Below are 24,372 nucleotides of genomic sequence, written 5' to 3' on the forward strand. Positions count from 1 at the left end.
GGGCTTGTCTTTTTCTTCTTTCAGTTCTATAAGCTTTTGCCTTATGTTGTTTGACTCTCTGTTGTTAGATGTATATACATTTAAGATGGTTATGTTTTCAAATAGAATTGGCCCTATGGAGAAAGTGAAGGTTCCTATGGCTAGAATTCTTACCTGGCCCTGGATGGCTTGTTCACTACTCATGTGTAGGCAAAACATTGTTAGTGACTTTATATAAAGAGCTCCATCCAGTGCTCTGGGCTGCTGCATGGCTGCAGGAGAGTAGAGACTGGAGTGGTGGCAGTGCTGAGGACAGAGACTGAGATGGTTGTGGGGGTAGAGAGGCCCAAAGGCAGAGACCAGCTGGCTGCACGCAGACTTGCTCTGAGGTGGACAGGATTCTAGTGCTTGACCTGCCACTAGGAGAGTAAAGCTGGGTATAAACCCTGTCACCCCAAGAATGTTCCACTGTCATTTTTTTCAGTCTCACTGGATCTATAGTAAACTTGTCTAAGGCTGAAACCCACTGGCAAGACAATTGGTGACATTGGCAGGATTCATTGTTGTGGATAAAATGAGAGTTCCTGTGGCCAGGATTCTCACCTGGCCCTGGTTGACTAGCTCACTGCACACCTGTGGGCAATACATGGCTGTTGACTCTATATAAAGAGCTCCACCCAGTGCTCTGGGCGTGACATGGTGGCAGGGCTGCAAGGCTGCAGGAGAGCAGAGCAGAGGCTGGAGTGGTGGCAGCACTGAAGACAGAGGCCCAGAGGACGGCTGTGCGGGATGACTGCAGAGAGGCCCGGAGGACGGCTATGTGGACAGAGGGGCCCAGAGGCAGAGACCAGCTTGCTGCATGCAGACTCACTCTAAGTGAATGGGATTTTAGTGACTGACCTGCCACTTGGAAATAAAGTTGGGTATAACCCTTTCACTCCAAGAACATTTTACTGTCATTTTCTTTGGTCACACTGAATCCATAGCGAACTTGCCGGGGGTTAAAACCCATTGGCAAGACAATTGTAGACCAAAGAATGGAACAGGCAGCCTTCATGGGAGGGGTGCTTCCGCAGGCTTTGCCTCTGGATGGGGAGACATTAAAGTGGCCCCCAGTGGACGTGTGGTCCTACGTGGCTTGCCTCCTAGAGGACTGGGCTCCACCCCAAGACTGGGAAGAGGTTGAGGCAACACCTGAGGCAGTAAAGTTGGCCCACAGCAAAATAGGGAATTCCTTAAAGAAACAGAGTGCCCATGAGGCTGTGGGAACTGAGAAAGGCCTTAAGGGACAAAGACTCCCTCCTGCAGGAAACATGAGAAGAGGCAGCATGAGATTCTATATGAGCTGCAAGGTGCCATTGAGGAGGTAAAAAATTTGTTGGTGACTGAAATGGCATCCCTACAAGGTACTGTGAAAATGGTAAAGAATGTCACGGTAGCCCGAGAAGTGGCAGCTGGAGAAGAAGCAGTGGCTTGAGAAGAGGCAGCATGAGAGTGCAGGCTGCCAGGTGCTGTGGGGTAGGTGAAGGATGTAGTGGAGCCCTCAGGCCCAGAAATGGAGGAGTGGAGGTTTTACAAACAGGTGGCGGTGGAGGCTCTGCCAGTGCCGGAGCTATCAGCTCTTCTCGGTTGAAACCCCACCTGGTTGAAAGCTGGTGGAAAGCCCAAAAGAAAGTAAAGACTCAGCAACTGTGGATTCCTCTAGGCGAGGTGCAGCCCCCTCCCCAGGTCATGGAGCACTCTATGCTCTGCTTCTATATTCAGGCTCAAGCAAAGAAAGAACAAAAGAGAAGTATGGTCGGCTACCTGAAGGAAGAATTTAAAGGGCCCAATTAAGGTTATGAACACCCAGATGTTGTTGATTTGATAAGGGCAGGAGTGGACAGAGAGAAATTGGATGGAAAGTCAAATAGAATCATCTGGAGCTGTGGCAACAATTGAAACTGGAGCAGAGGTTCCAACCACTGAGGACGAAGCAGCAGAAACCAGACACAAAGCAACAAGACCAGCCTGTGTGTCTGCAACACTTTCCCCTGGAGAGGCTGGAGAAGGGACTATTGCAGAAGACTGAGAGTGCATAGATTGAGAGGGGAGAATCCTGGAAGGGTGCAGTGCAGAGAAAGTGAAGGTTCCTATGGCCAGGATTCCCACCTGGCCCTCATCAGCTTTCTCACTACACATGCGTGGGCAATACATTGTTATTGACTCTATATAGAGAGCTCTGCCCAGTGCTTTGGGTTGCTGCAAGGCTGCAGGAAAGCAGAGACTGGAGAGGTGGCAGCTCCAAGGACACAGACTGAGACAGCTGCAGGGGCAGAGAGGCCTGGAGGCAGAGACCTGCTTGCTGCATGCAGACTCACTCTGAGTGGATGGGATTCTAGTGATTGACTTGCCACCATGGGAATAAAGTTGGGTGTAAACCCTTTCACCCCAAAAATGTTCCATTGTCATTCTTTAGTCTCATTGAATCCATAGTGAATTTGTCTGAGGCTGAAACCCACTGGCAAGACGGACCCCTTTATCAATTAAATAATGCTTCTCATTATCTCTGATAAACCTTCTTCTGAAGTCTGCTTTGTCTGAAATTAATATAACTACTCCAGCTTTCTTTTGATTAGTGTTAATATGGTGTATCTTTCTCCATCCCTTTACTTTCAACCTGAGTCTACATTTAAAGTGGATTCTTATAATATACAGTTGAGTTCTTTTAAAAATCCACTTTGACAATCTCTGCCTTTTAATTGGTGTGTTTAGTGATTCACTTTTAAACTGATTACACAGGTGAATTAAACATTTTCTACTTGTTGCACTTGTTTTTTCCTCTTTTTCTGCTTTCTTAGTCTTAATTAAACATTTTATGTGGTTGTATTTTATCTCATCTCTTTGGGTATCAATTATACTTCTTAAAAAGTTTTCAAATATTTGCTTGAGTTTACAGTAAGGCAGGTTTAACTAACCTAGGTCCACTCTTACATCACACTATACAGTTTCATGTGGCATGCAGGCAGCCAGTAACAGAGTACTACCAATTCCTTCTTCCTATTCTTTGTGACATTGCTGTTATTCACTTCACTTAAATATATCTATAATCATACAATACATTGTTGCTATTTTTCCTTTACACACACAATTATATTTTAGATCAATTAAGAAAGATAAAAATAAGGTTTTATTTTACCTTCATTTACTCATAACATTCTTTTCTTTATTTAGGTCCAAATTTCAGACCTATATATCATATTTCTTCTCTCTGAAGAATTTATTTTAACACTTCTTGCTTACAGGGTAGCTTTACTGATGATGAATTCCTTCAGTTATTGTCTGAGAAAGTCATAATTTCTCCTTTACTTTTGTGGAATAATTTTGCTAGATATAGAATTCTGGGTTGGCACGTTTTTTTTTCTTTCAACACTTTAAATATTTAAGTTCTACTCTCTTCTTACATAGTTTCTATTGGAAGGTTGCCTGAAATTCTTATCCTTGTTCTTCTATATGTGAGATATTTTTATACTCTGGCATCTTTATTTTTCATTTTGTCTTTTTTATTTTATAGTTTGAATATGATGTGTGTGTGTGTGGGTGACATTTATCCTGCTTATGTTTCTATGAGCTTCCTGATTTGGTATCTGTCATTAATTTTAAGAAGTTCTCAGCCATTATTACTTCAATAAATATTCAAAAATTTTTTTGAATATTCTTCCACTTCCTACTCTCTCTTTTACCTTCTAGTATTCCAATTATGCTTATGATGTACCTTTTGAAATTGCTCCAGTTTGTGGATGTTCTGTTCTGTTTATTCCGTTCTTTTTTTTTTGTCTTTGCATTTCAATTTGGGAAGTATCTTTGATGTATCTTCAAGCTCATTCTTTCCTTGGCTGTGTCTAGTCTACTGATGAGCTCATCAAAGGCATTCATTTCTGTTATGATGTTTTTGATTTCTAGTATTTCTTTTTGATTCTTTTTCAGAGTTTCCATCTGTTTACATTACTCTGTGTTTTCCAATACCAATGGAGTCTGAAAGATACATTCTTCCTGTGTTTCTCCTTTACTCTCACACTACTACCACTTTCACAAAATTTATGACATCTTGTATGGGTTTTCTTTCCCACATCAAGCAATTTTCCAATTCTCAATGGGTAATGACTTGGTGTCTCAAATTTAAGACAGTTCTGACACTATTTAACTGAAGACACCATCAGATTCCCTAAGTAAAGAGCTGTGGCATGACTAAAGGAAACCTCATTTAGAATGGAGTTGGGAGGCCAGAAGAGGGTGCTCTTATACTCTATCACTCATCAGTTGCAGATCCCAACTGGAAGAGACTTACCTTGCATTCCCAACAGGAAAACACCTATTTTACTACTCCAGCAGGAGGAAGGAGGAATTCTACCCTGCCCAGCAACAATCTCAGTCAATAAGAAAATACCACAACTCAGCCAATGAGAAACTGTCACCATCCTGAACTCACTTTCCTTCAATAGACTTTTGTTCAAAGTCGCCCATCCCAACTTCTTCCTTTTCTCTATAAAGTAACATTCTTCTCTTTTGATGTCTGGACTTGCCTATGGTTTACCACAGCTTGCATGTCCCACATCACAATTCCTGAATAGACCCATTTTGCTGTAACTGGCTCTTTTTCTTTTAAGGTCAAAAGGGCTTAGTCTCACAAGACTTCCCCAACTTTGGATTCCAATTTCAAGTCCAGGATATAACTTGTACTTATGACCAACTGGCTATAAATTGGTAGTTTCCATGACCCCTTCTTCTGGTTTGATGAACTTGCTAATTAAAACACAGAACTCAGAGAAACACTTACTTAAATTTATGGTTTATTATGAAGTATATTATTAAGACTACAGATGAATAGCCAGATGCAAAGGTCCATAGGGTGACTTTGGGTAGGGTTCCAAATGCAAGAGCTTCTGTCCCAATGGAACTGGGATGCTCCATCCTTCAGGCATGTGGATGCATTCCCCAATACAGAAAATCTGAGCATTGTCCTTATGGGTTTTTATGGAGGCTTCATTACATAAGCATGATTGATTACATCATTGGATATTGTTAATTGATTTAATCTATGGCCCCTCTTCCCTCCTTGGAGGTTGTGGCAGTGGGTAGGGGTGGGCTGAAATTCTAACCCTCAATTTATGATTTGTTTCCCTGGCAACCAGCCCCCATCTTTATAGGTTTTCTAAAAGTCCCCTTATTAACAAAAACTGAAGTGTGGTTGAAAGGAGCTTGTTAGATGAATAACAAGACACCATTTCATCTTTATCACTCTTACCAGTTAGGAAATTCCAAGGGTCTTAAGAACTCTATGCCAGAAACAGGGAAGAAAAATGTATATATATATATATATTTGTGATTTATGTTAAGAAATATATTTATTCATAATATCACAGTTACCCATTGGTTTATGCATGCTTCTATTTTATTCATTAGAGCTCTTAATAAGCATAGTTACATTAAATTCTCTGCCTGATAATTTGAATATCTGTGTCATATCTGTGTCTTGTTCTGATAAGTACTTTATCCCTTCAGATTTTTTTTCTCGTTTTTTGGCATGCTTTGTTATTTTTTGTTTAATCCTGAGCATGTTTTATTGGGTTATGGGAACTGGGGATAAACAGGTTTTTGGGGTGAGGGTTGATGTTATCCTTGCTGGGAGCTGGGCTGAATTTAATATATGCTGCAACTGCAACTGCCAGAGGCTTTAGCTCCCTCTAGGGCTCCTGTTTCTATCTCCCCTGCTGTCCTCAGGTTTCTCAAAGTATTTCTTTTCAGAGAGAGAGCTTGCATTTTTAGCTTTTTCATCTCTAATCCACTGTTATACTTGAGCATGTTGATATGGTATGGGGAGAAAGGTACTATTTTATAAATATTTGATTAAACCTCAGCCTTATAGTGGACCTGTTTCTCAGGCCTGGAACCTTCACAAATGTTTGTTCCTGGGGTGAAGCTTTTCCCTGTCCCCTCTTCCTTCCCTGACTGCAATGCCAATCTGCTTCCTTGAAGCTCTGGTCTATGCTATTTTTTCCCCTTTGGGTGAAACAGCAGGGCTGGGGGGGATAGGGTGAGGAGAAATGCCCTTCCCCCAGCTGGGATTAGGCTCTGGTAGAGTCCTTTTCCTGGGAGAGTAGGCCTTTGTTGTGGGGAAGGCTCTGGGCTTATTTCACAGTGATTCTTTCCCCACAGCCAGGAGGGGATCTTTCTTAGAATTTCACTGTGAGAACCTGCTGGGATTCCTAGAGGTCAGGCCCACCTGAGTGTGGGGGCCCACCAAAGCCTTTGATTCCCAAGAGTTTCTCAGTCTCATGCTAATTCATACTCAGTCTCCAGTAATTTGTCAAATCTGTCATCAAGTGTTCCTACCAGGCTATAGCTCCACTGCGGCTTTGGCTCCAGGTGAGCAAATCTTGGCTGTGTCTCTCTGAATGGGTTTTGGGGTGACAGTTTGCCCTCAGTTCTCTGACGGCACCTGTCTTTTGAGAAAGAGACCTTGCCAACTGTGAGCCAAGTGGGCTCGCAAGACACCAAATTCACTGGCCCCTTGATTTTGGACTTCCCAGCTTCCAGAACTGTGAGAAAATAAATCTCTGTTGTTTAAACCACCCAGTCTGTGGTATTTTGTTATGACAGTCCTCACTAATACAGCATCACAATTTTAAAAAAGTAAAAGAAAAAAAAAGCATGGTCACACTTTTTACCCAGCCAGACTCCTCATACATAGAATTCTTAGTTCTTGAGCAGTATGGCTACTACATGCTGCTGGGTGATGCCATCCTGGAGGGCAGAGGGCACAATGCCAGCGACAGCCCTTGCCTTTAGCTTTCATTTCTTAAGGCTTGCTTAGGTGTTGGGCTCTGGATCTTGGTTTCATTAGGGTTACATTACAGATGGAAACTGGTATGAAACATATGCTGAGAACGTGGTACTGAATCACCTTGTTATTTATTATGCTCTAGAATCCTCTAATTTACACATGGTCTCTTCTCATGAGTACTTCGAGTCAATCTGAATTTGTTTAGACAATTTTATGGGTATCATAAAACCACAGTTGAATTTGAGGCCTTTGTAGTAGTCTAGCCAGGATACACTCCAATTACAAATAATTGCTGTTAATACTGTTAAGATGTGGTGGGTGCCCACTATGCCCTAAGACCTTCTTTATGCTAAATCCCTTAAGTGTCTTTGGAACATCAGTTGTTAATCTACAGGGGCCTTTTGATCCTCACATACATATCTACAGTTGAGTAGGATGTCACTCTTGTGAAATTAAATATCTTTTATCAATTGGTATACAATAAATATTATTCTTTGACTAATGATGTGATATTCTTGTTAAATGAAATAATGTGTGTAAAGTGCATAGCTTTGTGCCAGGCACTTTAAATATTAACTATATTTTATTATTACAAAATGTGTTTTTTGAAGGCTTTCTGAGTAGAAAGGAAATACAGGGGTAGTGTTGTCAGTCATTCAGGCAGCTCCAGACCAATCAGCGCACAGTGGATTCCAGACTCCACATTCCCTGAGACTCTTGCACTTCTAAGAGCATTTTACCCTCAAAATATTTAAACGCTTGTTTTTCTGACTTTCAAAGGGTCTTCCAAGGCAGCTCTCATCCTTTCCTGCTCCCACATGGAAGAAGGTAAGAGACAATGTCTGTGGTTTTTCTTGCAAGGCAGGAGTCCCCACCAGCTTGGGAGGGAGTTCCAGGGATATGGTAATTAATGTGTTTGTCTTAATCTTGATTTTTATAGTTAATTTCCAAAGCATGAGAGCAGTTGGCTAGTTGATTAAACTATAAGAATATAATAGATCTGAGATGAGATGAAGGCAGCACTAATGAACACAAATGCATATAATTGTACATTCTGTGGAAAAATACTTCAATGTATATCCCAACTTGAAATACAAAACATATGAAATACTAAACACTTGAAATTAACCACATGAATATGTTTTCTAGATTAACAGGTGGAAGTTCATCTTCAGAGTAAGAAGTAACCATTCTTTGATCTTGTCTAGGAAAAAAAATGTGATCCTATTTAGAGTTTGGTCTAGGATCCCTGCCTAACAGAGTCATTCAGAGAATGTGCAGTAAAGCTCCCTGACATGGTAGCACCTAAGGTATCTTCAGCAGGACTGGCCTTTGGTCTGTGAACGCCCGGGGCATGGAGAAACAGCTCTTCGTGTGGCTGCTTTGGAAAGAAGGACATGGGTGGCACAGGTTCAAAAAGGCTGAGAGTAAAATGACAGAAATTCAGAGCTCTGTGTCCTCTGAAAAGAGGGCATTCCAGCTAGACACTAATCTAAGCTCTTTGCCTCTCACCCTTGTTTCCTAGCGCAGGCTCAAGCACAGCCACCTACCCTAGTTGAGCCACCTCCCCCATGGCCAAAGGACTGGTCATGAGAGACAGGATTATCTCTCTTACACATCTGTTGCAAGTAGAAATGACAAAAAAACGGGCAGCTTTTTAATTTAAAAAACAAGAACAAAGAATCAGAGAGCAAGATTATTTTCAAAGGTATTGGTCGAAAATATTAGTCCAGATAGCAGAAGAAGACTGGTACTGGCAGTTTCCAGATATATGCTGTCATCCATACTTTTCTTCACTGATATAATTATGTAATGTTGAATATCAGATGATATTAGCCACAGAGTTGGTCTTTAGTCTTTTTTCTTTGGGCCACTGAAGTTATCCATTGAATAAAAGATGCCCAGATAGTCAGCCATAAGCAGTAGCATCCTGAGGGGCAAGATACTAAAGAGAACAGAAGAGTAAATTATCTTGTTTATCATTCATAAAAGCATCTTTACCAGTACAGCTGAAAAGCAGTGTCCCTGACTTGTCACAGGTGAAGTCATTCACAGATGCACATGTTAGTGTGCATGTCTCAGGGCCACCCTTGGCTTGTCCACTATGCAGGAGGACACTGGCATGGCGGCTCTGTATCTCTCCTTGCTTTATTTACATGATCTAACTCACTTCTCCTGTCAGTTTCCAAAGCTTCCCTACACAGTGTAATGAGTGAGAGGAAGCAGAGGTCTTGTGGAGTCCATGAGCCTGGCTTGAATCCTAGTTCTGTAATTACAGGGCCACCTCAGGCAAGCTACGTAGCTTAAGAGCTGCAGCTTCTTCCAGTATAAAATGAGATCATCCACCTATCTTTCTGGGACTCCTGTTAGATGCAACAGCTCCTCAGAACTTTGGCAAGACCCAACCAAGACTGTTTATCTTCTCCACCACCACCCCGCCCCCTCCCCAACGGAGCCCTCGGACCCCACTCCATCCTGAAGTTCCCACTGCAGAGCACGGAGAGGCACAGTAAATGGACCAGGCACAGTAAACCTGAGACTTGTCCTATGGTGGTGAAGAAAAGGACCCTGAGCTTGCTGTCCTTGGGAGGGCATCCCACAATATCCAGGTGGCTCCTGCCCTCCCCCACTTCGGGTTTCTGGTGAGACGTTACCTTCTCCATGGTTCCTCTCCTGAGCACCATATGGCAAATGAAGTGTCACCTTGCACCCATCTCCCTTCTAAGTGGGATTTTCTTTTTCTGCTTTATATTTCTGCATAGTACTTTATGACCACCCAGCATACCTTTTCATTTACTTTAGGTTTTTGTTTTTTTGTTCCTGCTACCCACCCTGCAGGAAGATAATTTCCAGGAGGACAGGGACTCTTATATCTCGTGTTGTTTGCTATAACCCCAGGTCCTAGGATGGGCAGCAATGCACGGCAGTCACTGGGTACTAACAAATGCTTATCGAATGAATATCTGAAGGAATGAGTGATGTGATCCCTTTACTGAACTTCAGGTTTCCAAAGCCCTCTCAGGAACTATGTAGATCTCTCTCAAACTGAGGCCCAGAACTATTATCCTATAAAAGCAAATATAACTATAACCTCTATAATTATTCCAAAAAATTAGAAAAATGAAGCCCCATGTTCTTTACAAGTGGCATTACTGAACTATAAACCTCTGTTAGGCAGTAAGCAGCTACTGAACTGTCAACACACATACTGCCCAATAAATAGTGGGTTGAACTCACTAGTCTATAAGCTGTAACAAGCACTGACTTCTACATCGTAACTGAAAAAACCAGGCCTTGAGAATAAAGGGCATGCTTAGAGCCACAGACTTAGTAAGGACAATAACCCCAGATTTGAAACTTCTTGCCAAAGACTTTCACCCTGTGCCCAGCGCCACAGTTAGCCCAGTCACTCAGGAGCTAGGGGAAGGCTGGGGAAGTCAAGGGATATAAGAATAGTTTTGGTCCATGGCACAGAGTAGATCCAAGTAGCTAAAAAGAAAAGACATTTCCTTACACAGGCAGGGCAATGGCTGCGAGCCATGGTATCTATGTTCAAATCACTGAAGAACTGTTGTCAAGAGGAATGGAATCACTCATAGTGCCAGAAGATAAAGCTAAAACCAAAGGAAGTTAAAAGGACACCGATTTCAACTCAGCAGAGGGAGTGGTTTAATAATGGGTTGTACATCCTTGCCAAGTAGAAACCCCTACGAAGGGGAAGTATAATGAGATAACCTGTTAAAAGTCTAGAAAATGAATTGGGATAGTGGGACTCAGCAGCTATTTCAGCAATTCAGCATCGCTGTTCATGTAACTGGGTCTAATTTTCGTAAACTGTCGCTAATGAATCTCAGCACTGAAATCCAATGGTGAGCACAGAAGGATAGACAAAGATGTGCTCTTTTGCTTTTAAGATGTTGGTTATCTTTTCAGTTCTTTCCCCACAAGTTCTTTAGCCATCTTATAGCTCAAATTTATCCTCTATTGCCAGTTTTCCCCATATCAAAAATTCCTGAAATATCTGGGTTAATGTCTGGCCTTGACTTCGGGGCCCTGTACTTGAGGGATCATAAGCACAAAATCTGTTCTACCATGATTATTTTATGATGAGCAAAAAAGAAAGCATCTCTCCTAAAAATCAATTATTTCAATCTATCCACAGATTATTCAGTAAATCCACTTCTCTTTGACAGTAACACACTACTAAGATGGCTGGGAGGCCCCAATTCCATTTTCTAGACTTGTGTGAGGAGATTATGTCAGCATTCGAGCACAAGGGCTTGCAATCTATGTATTCAAAGATATTTTTAAAGTGGCTCCTCCTGGTAGGATCTGGAATAAATTGTTGATTGGCACATTAGAGAAATAATAAAAGATGATACTGTTACCTTTTAAAAAACATCACTAAGTATAAAAACCTTGGTATATACACGTAGAGTTTTTCTTGCAGGATACCATCTAGTATCTTTCTGGCTGCATATTCTGGTTCTAGAATTGGTAACAAAAGAGGACACCTAGGAGGTAAAAAACCCAAGTGAACAAATTAGTAAAAATTCTTAAAAATTAGGAAGAAAAATGTTGCAAGACATTAACATGTATTTGTTTTTCCTTTCTGGATTCTATTTCTATATTTGCTTCCTTATTATCAACACAGTGGGTAAGAATATAGCTGTAATTTGAAATGGAAAATGATGATTCAAATTAATACACTGACATTACAATACATATGTACGTGAAAACATATTAAACAAATGGTCTGTACATTGTAAAGAAGTCTTTGAAACTGTCCGTAATCTCCATGAGATGCAGAATTCAGGGAAGATGTAGGCTGGAGTAGGGTGACAGAATGAGGATGTGACCAAAAATGGTGAGGAGACAGATGAGCAGACCCAGCCTACAGGGCAGCTACAAGTGTGACACAGCCTTGAGAAGCCAACTGCATTAAACTCAGTATCTTAAATACGAACATACTCGAAGAAAGAAGAAATTCTTAAACCATTTGGAAATCAGACTGAGTCCTAGAAAAACATCTGTTTAGACAACTACAAAAGAGATGGAACAAAGTAAAACAGTTGGCCAATCATTTTTTAAATGTAGTTTCTTTGAAATCAAAGGACATACTTACCCGGTAGTACAACCTTCAAACATTCCTGTTTTTATAAAAAATGGGCACACAATAGTTGTTTTGATCCCCTTTTGTTGCTGGACAAATGTTTCTACAAATACAGATTCAGCAAATCCAAAGGCTGCAAATTTACTTGCACAGTAATCTGAAAAAGACAAACAATGCTAATGTATATTGTTGTTTTTAGATGGCATTACTTTAAGGGTTCTTTGTAACCCTACTACCAGCAGAGAATGGGACCACCATTTCAGAATTCTTATTTTGTTATGCGCTTGGTCTATGGCCCCTGGAAGAGGTGAGGAGTGGGTGGGAAGAAAAACAGTCACCCGGAGGTCAGTGGATAACGACCCAGGGGAAGCAGGAAGAGCAGGGTCATGGGTGGCTTCCCACTGGTGCCATGGCTAGATTTTATTTCCACAAGAATGGATAGCCACACATTGTGCTGGTTGTCGATGGGACAAAAGATGCATGTCTAATCCATGTCCCAAAGACCGAAGAATAAAAATTCCTTACATATAGATGAATAAAGATAAGAATTTCAGGTGGCCTTCCAACAGAAAGACACACAAAAGAAGCGATAAAGTATAAGTGATGCAGAAGTCTAGGCAAGAGCAATCAGCATGGGCGGCAATACTTAGATTAAGTTTTCTTTCAACTATAACTCTTTCTTCCATTCCCAGAAGAAAAACAAAGGACTCTGTAGCTTCAGATGCTACCGTTTAAATATTTTGAAAATGTAGGGGGAGTAGAAAGTGGGATTGGTGTCCATTTTGAGCTTTCTGTCTTCAATCACACTCACTTTAAGTAAACACTTGAATGTTCAATTGGCTGAATGGAAGAGTTTGGATAAAACGTGTGTGGGTGGACTTTTATTTTCCTTTGCTTCACACAGAAGAGGCACAAGAGGCAGAGTTACCTGCTCTACTGAGAGGTAGCTGCTACAACTGGAAAGAATCAGGCTACAGGTGCCAAAGCATGGAGTTGTGAGCTCCACTGCTACCCAAGACTGTGGGTAAGAAGATAGGGAGGAAGGGAAGAGGATTCCTCAGCTCATCTGAGTTTTTGGTATAAATGCAGTTCACTGAGCCCTCAAATCCTAATATTCAGACGAACAGATATGGCCCAGAACCCACGGAATCTGCATTCTAAATAGCACCCCTGCTGGTTTCTGTGCAGGGAAGTCAAGATCCATATTGTGGGAATGACAAAAGGTTTACACATGTTCTAAGGTGGGAGAGGGTGGGGAGCCTTGTGGGGTATAGAGATAGTGTGTCAGAAAAAATATTCATAGGAGCTATAAACACATCTGTATTAGTCCAAAGACCCATGATTTATCAGACATAAGTAATAATTACACCTGATGGATTCTAAGAAGGATAGAGGAAGGGAAGTCCGGTGTACAGGGAGATGTGTATAGACTGGTGATATTTTGGGTGACTGCTGGTTCTGATAACATATTCATATAACTGAGATGAGCTGTGCTAAGAATATTGTTGTAAATCTTGAACTATGCTACTTGGCTCAAAAAGCATGGGAAGCACCCAATTTGCATGCTGGTTAATCAGTTATCTGAGTGTTACAGCTATGCTATCTAGAGGATGATTCTCAGGGACTTATCCATTCATCCATCTGTCCATCCCTCCAACCTACTACTCGACCATCCATCCCTGAGACTCATCCACCAGAAAGCTCCAGGGGACTCGCTGGCTGGTAAGGACAAGATCTCCCACTCCTAGAGCCAGCCCCTGAGTTGGGCCACCTTTACCCAAGATCCTGGTCTATCTCTTTGCCCACTCTCCACTGCTAATGTCAAGTCATTTAGCTGCAAGGGAGATGGAAATGATGACTACTTTCTGCAGGTCTTCAACCAGTGGAAAAGCACAAAAGTTAATTTCAGGTTTTTGGGGGTGGAGAAACTTTATCTAAACTTACAGCAGTGGAGATGTCGGAAGGCAGAGTGGTTCTCCTTATCATCCTGATAACAGTGCAATGTGAATCTGGGGGAAGGTACATTGCTAATCACTTGTGAAAAATGTATCTGTAGGGGTTCCCTCTTTAAGGGCTCTCTCATTCCTTTTTTTTAAAGCCAGAGGACTGAATAGACCTAATGATTCCAAAGTACACAGTTCAACTTCATGTAAGTATATCTGATGAGCAGTTTTGCAGGATCAATGAAGTTCTCAACCACATATCTTACTGGATGTAACCTTTATTATTAATTTGTCAAGTCAGAGCTGATCATTCAGAGCTATCATGTTTAGCTGTAAGAAATCAATCACCTTTCTCTTACCTGCCAGTCCATTTACTCCAACTAATCCAGCTGAACTTGAAATGCAAACCAAATGCCCATGCTTCTTAGCTATCATAGCAGGCAGAAAGGCTTTGTAAGTCTAAGAAGAGCAAAATAAAACTTTGACACTTTATAACTTTTTCAGATGTTTATATGATTACTGTGATTAATTTTTTTTAAGCTCATAAAAATACCTGAAGGTACTGGGATATAAAAACTTAACAATCTGGAAAGTAACCATCTTAATTTGCTTAGTCTGTTAAATTAATATTTCCTGATGGCAATTCCAATATTATTAAAAAAAAATTTTAAGACCTGTATTTCCCTCATAGTTGACTTTTAAAAATATGCTATTAAGACAATAATTGAAGCAGTACTGGAAAATCTTAGTTGTGATAGCCACAATCCACAAACCAATAAAAGTACTCAAGGATATGATTATTTGGATTTATATTGCCTTCTTTCCTCTTTGCATCTATTTGAATTCCAAATTTTCTGAACATTGTTCACATAACATGCTGCTGTTGGCTTCGGTTTAAAAATATCACTTTTTTTAATACTCAAATCTACTTCCTTGAGACACAGTTTCTTCTTTATTCCATGTCATAAAAGGGAGTATCTGTTAGAAAGAGGGGACCTATGCTGTGTCTTGGTACAACAGAACCACTTCACCTTTGATGTGGGACCTGGAGAAAGAAAGTAAAGGGGCAGGAAATGGGCTTTGGGGGAAGACGTATTCTGCAACAAATAAATGGTTCATCAAAGATGAATGATTGCACATTTATATGACAGATTTATATTCCATACTTAGTTTTTACAAATACAAATAATATGAATAAATATGAGAAAAGAGATCTCTTATAAAAGTCAAACAACCTTTGTCTGCATCACAATGAGTTTCAGAGAGAAGCTAAATGTACAGAGAGGCAGAAATTAAAAATAAGCAAAGAGTGCAGGATAATAAAAAGCTCCAAGTTTCAATGGTTGGCAATGAGCTGCTTCACTTCTTTGAGAGGACACTCCCCTTGGGAGCATGGTCACCACGAGCTTGCTGACCCTTGCAATTGAATTTGCCTGCTGTGTGCAGGTGCTCAGAGAACACAGGTGAACCTGTCCAGAAAGAGTGTTTAGAGTGAGAGGCTGACAGCAGCTGAAGCACCAGCATTTCAGGTGCAAGTAGAAGAGGAGAGAGAAAGAAGAGGAAGAGGGGACCATGGGGGAACATGGAGACAGGGGGAAGAACATTAAGCTTCTTCTAATGAAGGAGAGGGATATTTGGGACAACATGAATCACTTGCAGTAGCTCCTGAAGGGACATGGTGGCTGCTTAATTCTGAATCTTTCCATCTTCCTCCTGAATTCTATTGAGAACACCAAGAATACCACCAGCACTATTGCTCTGGGAGGTGAAACTAGGAGACAGAAACCCTGCAAACACCCAGTCACAGTTGAAGGCTGTCAGTTGAAGGAGAGCATGTGGCAGTCCCTTGGAGAAGAGGGCAGAATGGAGAAGAGCCAGGACTTCCCAGAAAATACATGCTCCCAGAAGGAGACAGCTTGCCTGGGCAGGATGACCTTTCAGCAAGTCAGGAATGAGGGAACGCTGTGGCTCAGGAGCCAAGAGAGGAGCCCAAGAGCTCTGTGTGGGGGGCCTGCCATGAGTGCACCAGCAAAGGCCAGGGAGGTGCAGCTCCTGAACGTGGGCACATCACCCAGGAAGTCAGGGGCTTTGCCCCTAATGTCCATTGCATGTCATCACCAGCGCTGGTAGAAATGGTCCTGTCCCTGGTCAGATCCTGAGTAAGATGACTGGATGTCATGGTTTGCTGAGAACAAATCTGGATAATGCTTGCTTTATAATAATGCCCCCTTTCACTTTTGAAAGAGCTCCAGTGTAAGCCAATGACAAGGTCATCCTGGCCATGTCTAAGTGCTGTGTAGACTTGAGCAGTTCTTTCAACGTCTGTGATCCCTTATCTCACTGAGCCATTGTAAGGTTTGTACAGGAGGTGCCAGACTTAGGCTGGAAACCCATAAATGACAGCTTTGTGGGTAGGATTCCCTGATCAGAGGCTCTGGGAGGTGGCAGTTAAGTTGGTTCAGGAGAGGATGGCTGGGTAGACCAGGACAAGTCTAAAATGGAGAAGTCTGGGCTTTATTTAGGGGCTGATAATATTGTAAGAGAATAAGATGAAGGTACTTATAAATGTCAAAATAACTTAACTCTACATTTATTATAAGACCAAAAAACAGTTACCCATAAATGTGCTTTGAAATTCACATCGAAAGACTTTTCCATAAGCTCATCTGGGCAGTTGAGGAACTTTTTGCCTGTTACGATTCCAGCATTGTTGACTAGGATGGAAACGTCACCAACTTCTCTTTTAACCTGAATTGAATAATGACAAAGTCACCAGTGTGGTATTCCTTAAGCAATCTAAGTTCAATTTTCCCATAGCTTTAGACACTTCTTATCCTTGTCAACTCTGACTGGGTGTACGTACTCTGAAAACAACGTATGTCTTATTTCCTTTGCTGAGCTTACAGTGCATCAGAGATCCAAGCCTAAGTCTTTTCTCCCTATTTCTTTACTTCTTGGTATAATAGCTCCAGCATTGCCCTACTACTTTCCATCTACAGTTACAGCTATTCTTATATTCAGTGATTAGTAACTTTGTTCTATGCTCTGTGTAAGTAGCATATTTTAATCCTTACTCTGGAATATAGGCCATTACAGCCATACAGTATAAATCAAGACCCAGCATGCATAGAGATGGGGATGGAGTAGGGAGTGAGCAGGAAGCATGATATTCCTGTACATGATTTAATCACATCGCACAACTCAGAACCTGTCTGTCCTGTTTTCATCACCTGGAGGCTGTTTTCCCTACCATAAACTTTTAGGTGTAAGATCTGTAAGGTGAGGATCAGAGTAGGCCCTGTTTGTTTCCCAAAGTAACACTGGACAGATACTCAATGGCTTTTATTTAATAAATAAAATTTCTGGTTATGACATTGGAGCCTTTCACTTACATCAAATCTTCAGCATGTCACCCCGGATCTTATGTAGAAATGAGCACGGGATTTTCCAAGATTGATGATGGAGATGGTACTGTCCCTTTGCTCCTCTTTGTGTTTTGAATTTCATTACTTTGATTTGTATCACACAGCAGGGGCCCTGCCCCCAATCAGAGAGAAGCTGCAGTTGCCATGTGTGTAGGAGGCTCACAGCAATACCACTTACAGCTCTAGCTGTGTGTGTGTGTGTGTGGGGGGGTGGCTGGGTGGGTGCATGTACGCACTTGCCTGTGTGCATCTGCCTGTATGGATGATGCAGTCTGGTATGGGAGGATGTATTTCTAAAGCCAGGTGGAAGCTGCCACCTTTCTCGTATGCTGTTGTGGAGGACCTGGGTCCCAGCAACAAGAGTGACACATGTTAGGTATTTACTAGTCAACCAGATCTGTAAGCCTAGGGAAAATCTAGGATCACATAGAGAATAATGAAACCTTACATTTTATGTTACAGTTTCCAGATAAAAATACTGGAAACAATCTAACATAAAGTCTGATTAGGAGAGTGATTAAAATATTTAGTCAAATCCAAGAGGACCAAGCAGTCAAGGCTAGAAACAACTTAGGTAAGCCCTCTCTGAGGCAAAATCAAAAGCGGGACAGGGATGCAGGCTGGGAGACAGCCCTAGCAGTAGAAACTGATGTTCCTAGTTCAGAGTCTGGGAGAGCAAAGCTAGAAGCTAGAAGTTACATCTAAGAGAAATAAACAGGTACGTGTATTCTACCACCACCTCTCAAATGAATGCAGGATGTTATCATACACTTGATAAGGTAGGCACCAGACTTTAATTTCAAAGTAGGTACCTATGGTTTTATTATCCATGATTTGCATCTTTGCAGTCTACAAAAATTATATCTTTATGAATCATCTCTCAAGTGTACTAGAGTAGGCACTTGGAACAGGATTTTTCATTTGAATAATCTTCCTTCCTATTTATCTGTTTTGTATTTAGGGTTTTCTTGTTTTAAAAAAGGGTTATCTTGCTCCAAAGTCTACTTTTTCCTTTACATTAAGCATGGAAAGGCATCATAAGTATTCAGCCTCTGCTACATTAGGGACAAAAGGGACTATTAACTATTACTGACCGATGATAACACAATAAACACTCATCCTTGGAATGAGAGTAAACTTGTTGGTATTGTGTTGTTTTACAAGGGGCACAGGGTAACATCAAGGGAGAATACAACAGGTTCTAGTTTTTAACTAGTTTTCCTTTTTTGTGTTCATTATCCTCTTCATTATAAGAATGTGGCAACAGTCTACTCAACCCTGGATGACAACTCTAGTAAGACTCCCACAGTGAGCCATGCCTGCCTGCTAGTAGGGATTCCTCTGTGAACATCCATGCTATGAAAACAAGCATCTGCAGGAAGTCTGTGCAGGTCAGTTTCTAAGTCTAAACAGCCCAAGACAGCTGATTTGAATTTTACCTATTAGTGGTAGTGGGCAATAGGAAAAGGTCTGCTAGTACTAGTGACCATGTTAAAAGATGAAAGAATCCTACAGTTTGATGTGGGACATCAAGAATCAGTAGCAAGCCTTAACAAATTTTCATAGATGCTACAAATAAAGCTGTTTGTTTGTATATTTGTCTGTTGCTGTTGAACCAGTGCAGTCACTTAGAGTCATGCCAAGCAAAATCGATTCTGATTTGGCTTGTGTCAGGGATCACGGTCATTAAGTACATAATTAGGACACTTCCTCATTCCATTAGGGATACATGACAATTGCATAGCTCTAGTCTAGTCTTGTGTTTATTGTTCAAAATAACCTCTCAGGATGCCAAGTTGTAAGGTTGGACTTCTGGATCTTCATGCTAAGCTGTGATCCAGACACACAAGCTTTCAAGTTATTGGGGTCTGTGGAGATAAAACGCTGTCATACCATTCCGAAAATGCTCACCTTGGTCACTTCTCTATGGGATACTTCCTAAGAATTCTCTGGTACTTTCCCTTCATTCAGAATAAGAAGCAGAAATGGTTGGTTTATAAGGGTAGAGAGTAATTTCCTTCTCCTGAATTCAGAAGAGCATATAATTAATTCTCTCCAATACCCAAAAGTAAGACAAGCTGAATGATAAGTCGTAATATGCTGTGTTTGACCATTTCTGAAGCTAAGCATCTTGGGCAGAGCTAAATCATGGACATGAGGAAGAGGGAGGTAATTATTTAGTGGGGGGGCCCATATAAGTTAGCTCAATATCTAAGCAATAGATTGATAAGAGCTGTTTGAATAAGAGCTGGTTATTGCTTAAGAGTAGCCAGCGTTGTCTGTAGTCAGTTTAAGTCAACATGCAACACGATGAGTGTTTCAAGTGAAAAGAGATGAATTTGTGAGGCAGGCTGCAGCAGAGACACCACACTTTGAAAGGCTTAAGCCCACACTAGCTTGCCAGGTCTGAATCTACAGACTGTACCGGGAAGTCGGTGATTGGAGGTGGTAGTAACGAATGTGTGAAATGTAAAGACACACTTAAAAACAAGTTACAAACTCACCTGCCAGTGACCTGCAAACCTTCTCACTAGGTAGTGACGTGGGAAGAAGCAAGGGGATTCAAGTTAGAGCCTAGAAAGTGTGCAGGAACTTTCCAACATGGTTGGGCTGCTTGTTGCAGGTCTGTGTGCTTCCTTCCTTCTCACCAAATTGGGGGATTCTGGGAGCCACAGAAAAGGGGTCCGGGGGAGTGATATGTGGAATACTCAATGCCACTGGAGGACAGAGAAATGCTTATTAGGGCAGGGAGGCAGCCATCAAACAAGGAAGTGCCTCTATGAACTAAGCAAAATCCTTACCATTGATATATTGATGGTTTGGCTTCCTAAAAGCAATCCTTGTATGTGCCTCTGTATCATCGCCAAAGGAGCAACAGTGGTTAACAATCTTTAGGATGAATAAAATACCCTGATTTTCTGACATGAAAGGCACTGTGGTGGGGTGAAAATAGGTGGATTTAAAATCAGACTGAATATAGGTTCCAATGCTGGCTTAGTTATGCACTAGCTCTGTGACCCTAAGCTAGTGCATTAATATCTCTGTGTCTCAGTTTTTTACCCTCAAAGGCAGGTGCTACCACCTACCTCTGATTGGGCCATAGGGGTCACCACAGTCAGGACAGCATGGTATTTCAGAGTTCCAGCAACAGCTTTGCTACTTACTAGCTATGGTTTTTAGATAAGCCACTTATCTGCCCTCTGTATCGGATGCTTTATATGTGAAATGAAATGGAGGTAGCAATGGGCCATATTTTATAGAATTATGATATAATACATACAGGGTGCTTAGCATGGTGTATTGCATAGAGTGAGAACTCAAAAATTCTAATTCCCACTCCCCAATATGTTTTAAACTAAAGGGATGCTGGAGACAGGTGTATCGGCCCTGAGAAAGGCAAACAGACAAATTTATGCATGTCAAACTATTTAAGCAGAGTTCTTAACTACCCATGGAAAACAGTAAGCACCCAAGATTTACCTGATCAGCCACTCTGTATACTTCCTCCCTTCTACTGCAATCGCAGGTATAGGCGTACACTCTTGAGGCGCCAGTTTCCCGAACCATTCTGCACGTTTCCTCATTCCCCTCCTGGTTGATATCCCAGAGAACCACCACAGATCCAAGCTGGGCAAATTTGAGGGCTAAGAGCCTTCCAAGTCCACTACCAGAGCCTGTTATGAGTATGGTTTCACCAGCAATGTTCTTCCGTGACTTTGGGATGAAGGCAAAAACCACAGACTTTAGAAGAGCAAGCAGTGATTTTCCTAAGAAAATGAGCAATTTCTTTGCTGCATTCAGGCTGAGAGCCATATTTCTGTTTGACCCCTATAAAGAAAGACAGAGTTATGTAAAGACTGACGTGTCCATTTTCTCTGAGTTGACTTACTACATGGAGCTTGTATTTTCTGAAATAGTTGAAGAAGCTGGTTTCCTCCTCTAACTAGGGGGGCTTCTACTACTATCTACCATTATTTATGGAATGGGGAGCTTGAAAGTTAAATGAGTTAATGCAGGGTAAGTATTAAGGGGTAGTATATGGTCACTACTACCCCACATGAAACTGAGCAAATTGGGGAGAAAAAGTCCCTCCTCTGCACACAGCCCTCCCCAGCACTCACAGAGTGGGGATGGGCTGGGGATGGACAAGAGGAGCCTGGCTGGATTTGGGTGTCTGCCAGGTTACACATCATCTCACCCTCTGCTCCCAAATCCCATAAGGAGGAGGTCTTGCTAGAATAGTACCAGATACATACTGACAGCAAAGTAAATATTATCTAGAGCTATCACTGGTGTTCTTGCTAGCATATGAATTACTGATCCCTGGCTACGCTAATGAAAGATGGTTATACAGTAACTACACTTACAAAGAAAAGTAAAGGTAAGGTTTCCTTTTAGTGTAATGACTTCCTTAGGAAGTTACTGAGCATATTAAATTTAATCAGGCTGCAGATTTCTTTGGTGTCTGCATCCCATAGCCTAGCCACAGTCTAAAAGTTGAACTAACCTGTTGCAATGTAAATAGGTGATGTCTGCTTCCCAGGCCAGGGCACGACAGCCAGTTGGCTCAGGTAAGGAGCCGGAGATGAACTGGCGGGGTGGGAGGGGGTGGGGGGAGAGTTGGATGCACGGAGCAACAGAGAGCAGGGCACCCGGCATAATGGGAAGCAGAAGGAAGTACCAGGAGGCATTCGCTCTCTCTCCGGGCGGGGAAGGAGGCTCGGGACGGCGGCCGCCGCGGGAAGCTAGGCCCAGCTACGCACCCGCCCGGCGCTCCCCCGAGGCGCGCGCTCTCACCCGGCCGAGCTCCCGCAGCGCCCCCGACCCGGGAGCCTTGCAAGCTCCTGTGCCGCGGGCGCCGCGGGCCGGCTGGCCGGCTCCACCTCCTCCCGGAGGTCGTGCCCAGCCCGGGCCCTGGCCTCAGCTACTCACCCGGGACTCGCCGCCCTCGCTGCCCGCCGAGAAGCCAGCCTCGTCCGCCTGGGGCCGCGGGTCACTGGCTTTCAGCAGGCGAGGTTCAGGGCTTTATCCCGGGGCCCACAGGGGATCACGTCGGAAGGCGGCGGGCGGGCGGCGGCCGCCCAGGGGTGGGGCGCGCTAGGGCCTCGCCCGGCCTTCCTTTCCTCCCACGCTGCCCCAGTTGGAAATGGAAACTGGATCGCCGGAACCGGACACGCGCGGATTTCGAGTCTAAGAATCACCCCGGGACTGTTAAGAAATTTCGATATCTAGGCTGGTTTTCTAAATCAGAATTTCTGGGTTGGGAGGGAGTCCAGGTATCAGCATTTACAAATTTCCCCAGGTGTTTTCAAAGCACAGCCCCGAGGTTTGGAACGAAGAGAGCGTAAGTACCGCAGTCCTGAAGGGTGGGTGTGAGGGTCACATCTTGCCTCTGCAGTCTGCCGCGCAGAGCACAGGTGCGGCATCTGACTCCTTCACTTAGGATCAAGGTCAGCAGCCTCCCTGGCTCCATGGCTGCAAGGAGTGTGGGTGTGGGAACACCAGGGGGAGGAGGGTGGGGTGTGGGCAGGAGTGGGTGCGGGGCTGGCAGGAAGCCAAGAAACGGGAGCGGGAAATGTACATAACTGTTGAATCAGTGTGTTGTATACTTGAAACCAACATTGTATATCAGCTATACTTCAATAAAAAATTGTTATAAAAAAGGAAATACTTATTTTACAAGAGAAGATTGAGAAAAAAAGAAAAACTCAACAGTGCACTCTGGTTCAGCCAGTACTTATTGAGCATCTTTGTGTACAAAGATCCAGAAGACAGCAGCACTACACCTGTCAAGAAAAGATGTGCAGTTGACATAAATCCTCTATCACATCAACATAAGTCACCCCTAAGTATAATAGAGAATGGAGTTTGATAGTTGGCATAAAGATCAGAGATATCAACAATTTAGGGGGTGTTAAAGGGAAAATGGGGTCGGGACAAGATTGCACTTGGAATTCACCCAGGGTCGGGCAGGACAGGATCAAGTGGCGAAGACTCAGAGGAGAGCAGGCTGACCAGCCTGCATCTGTGTGTGTGAGGTCCTGCACATTCATTCTTCCTTGGCGGTGAGAAGACACAGGTAGGTTGTGTAAGCCTGGAAAGATAAGTGCCAGTGGAGCCTCGGAGGCCATGTCAGTGCTCAGAAGGTTGTGTAAGTTTCCTTGGAAGCGGGGAGCTGCGCAAAGCCTTTGAGTGGCTGTCTGGTGGGGAGGTGAAGGCCGCGGGTGGGTGTGCCTGGGCTGCAGGTCATCAGCCTGGGGCGGGTGCTGTGTGGGCTCTGCGCACAGCTCTGCAGGACCGCAGAGCTTTTTGGGGACGAGGGAGAGACACATTCATGAACAGAAGTAACAGAGATAAACCAACGAATTATGGATGTAGTGATTAGGAAAAGTTTATTGTACACACATCAAAAAGACAGCTTGCAAACAAACAAGGAGCATTCAACCCAAAACCTGGAATGCGGCTCAGGGGTGTGTGGTTATGTCTTGCCAATGGCTTTCAGCCCCAGGCAAGTTCACTATGTATTCAATGTGACCAAAGAAGTGACAGTAGAACGTTCTTGGGATGAAAGGGTTATACCCAACTTTATTTCCACAGTGGCAGGTTAATCACTAAAATCCCATTCACTCAGAGCAAGTCTGCATGCAGCAAGCCGGTCTCTGCCTCTGGGCCTCTCTACCAGCACAACAGTCCTCTGGCCCGCTGTTCTTGGCGCTGCCACCACTCCAGCCTCTGCTCTCCTGCAGCCTTGCAGCTGTACCACCATATCCCAGAGCACTGGGTGGAGCTCTTTATATAGTCTCACTAGCAATGTGTTGCCCACACGTGTGCAGTGAGCTAGCCAACGAGTGCCAGATGAGAATCCTGGCCACAGGAACTTTCATTTTATCCACAGGTTATAAAGCAGCTTTTGTAGTGAGACGGGCAGTGACTGTTCATTCTTCATAGTGATGGCTTATATCAGAATTTTCTTAAGTGATAGGGAATTGGTTGTCAATTCAGCCTTGGGAAGCAGTTTGAAGTTTTGTCAGAGGCATAAGCAATCAATAACCCAGGTCAGATTAGCATTGCAAAATAAGCTAAATAAAG

At 42.9% G+C, this 24,372-nt stretch overlaps 1 protein-coding gene across 2 annotated transcripts; it reads right to left on the minus strand.

The window, feature by feature from the left end:
- Nucleotides 1–8,435: 8,435 nt before the first annotated feature.
- Nucleotides 8,436–22,729, minus strand: SDR16C5 (short chain dehydrogenase/reductase family 16C member 5). Of its 2 annotated transcripts, none has more exons than XM_057498067.1 (7): nucleotides 22,636–22,729; nucleotides 20,764–21,111; nucleotides 16,475–16,606; nucleotides 14,218–14,317; nucleotides 11,928–12,072; nucleotides 11,191–11,316; nucleotides 8,436–8,747 (listed from the first exon to the last, which is right to left on the minus strand). In XM_057498067.1, exons 2-7 carry the CDS (start codon nucleotides 21,094–21,096, stop codon nucleotides 8,654–8,656), a joined length of 930 nt encoding a protein of 309 aa, XP_057354050.1. In that variant the 5' UTR covers nucleotides 21,097–21,111; nucleotides 22,636–22,729; the 3' UTR covers nucleotides 8,436–8,653. The 2 variants fall into 2 exon arrangements, with proteins under 2 accessions (XP_057354050.1, XP_036734841.1); XM_036878946.2 differs by lacking the exon at nucleotides 22,636–22,729 and adding an exon at nucleotides 22,216–22,373.
- Nucleotides 22,730–24,372: the final 1,643 nt, after the last annotated feature.

The sequence above is a fragment of the Manis pentadactyla genome, chromosome 3, assembly GCF_030020395.1.
Source record: "Manis pentadactyla isolate mManPen7 chromosome 3, mManPen7.hap1, whole genome shotgun sequence".
Classification (NCBI taxonomy): Eukaryota; Metazoa; Chordata; class Mammalia; order Pholidota; family Manidae; genus Manis; species Manis pentadactyla.

Bases quoted from the DNA above. Each gene is read 5' to 3' on its own strand.
- SDR16C5 (XM_057498067.1), bottom strand. From the start codon at position 21,096: ATGGCTCTCAGCCTGAATGCAGCAAAGAAATTGCTCATTTTCTTAGGA. The intron at 12,073-14,217 runs GTAAGAGAAAGG...TGTCTTTTTCAG, and splicing joins TGGAGTAAATGGACTGGCAG to ATTACTGTGCAAGTAAATTT. The intron at 11,317-11,927 runs GTAAGTATGTCC...TTTACCTCCTAG, and splicing joins TTTGAAGGTTGTACTACCGG to GTGTCCTCTTTTGTTACCAA.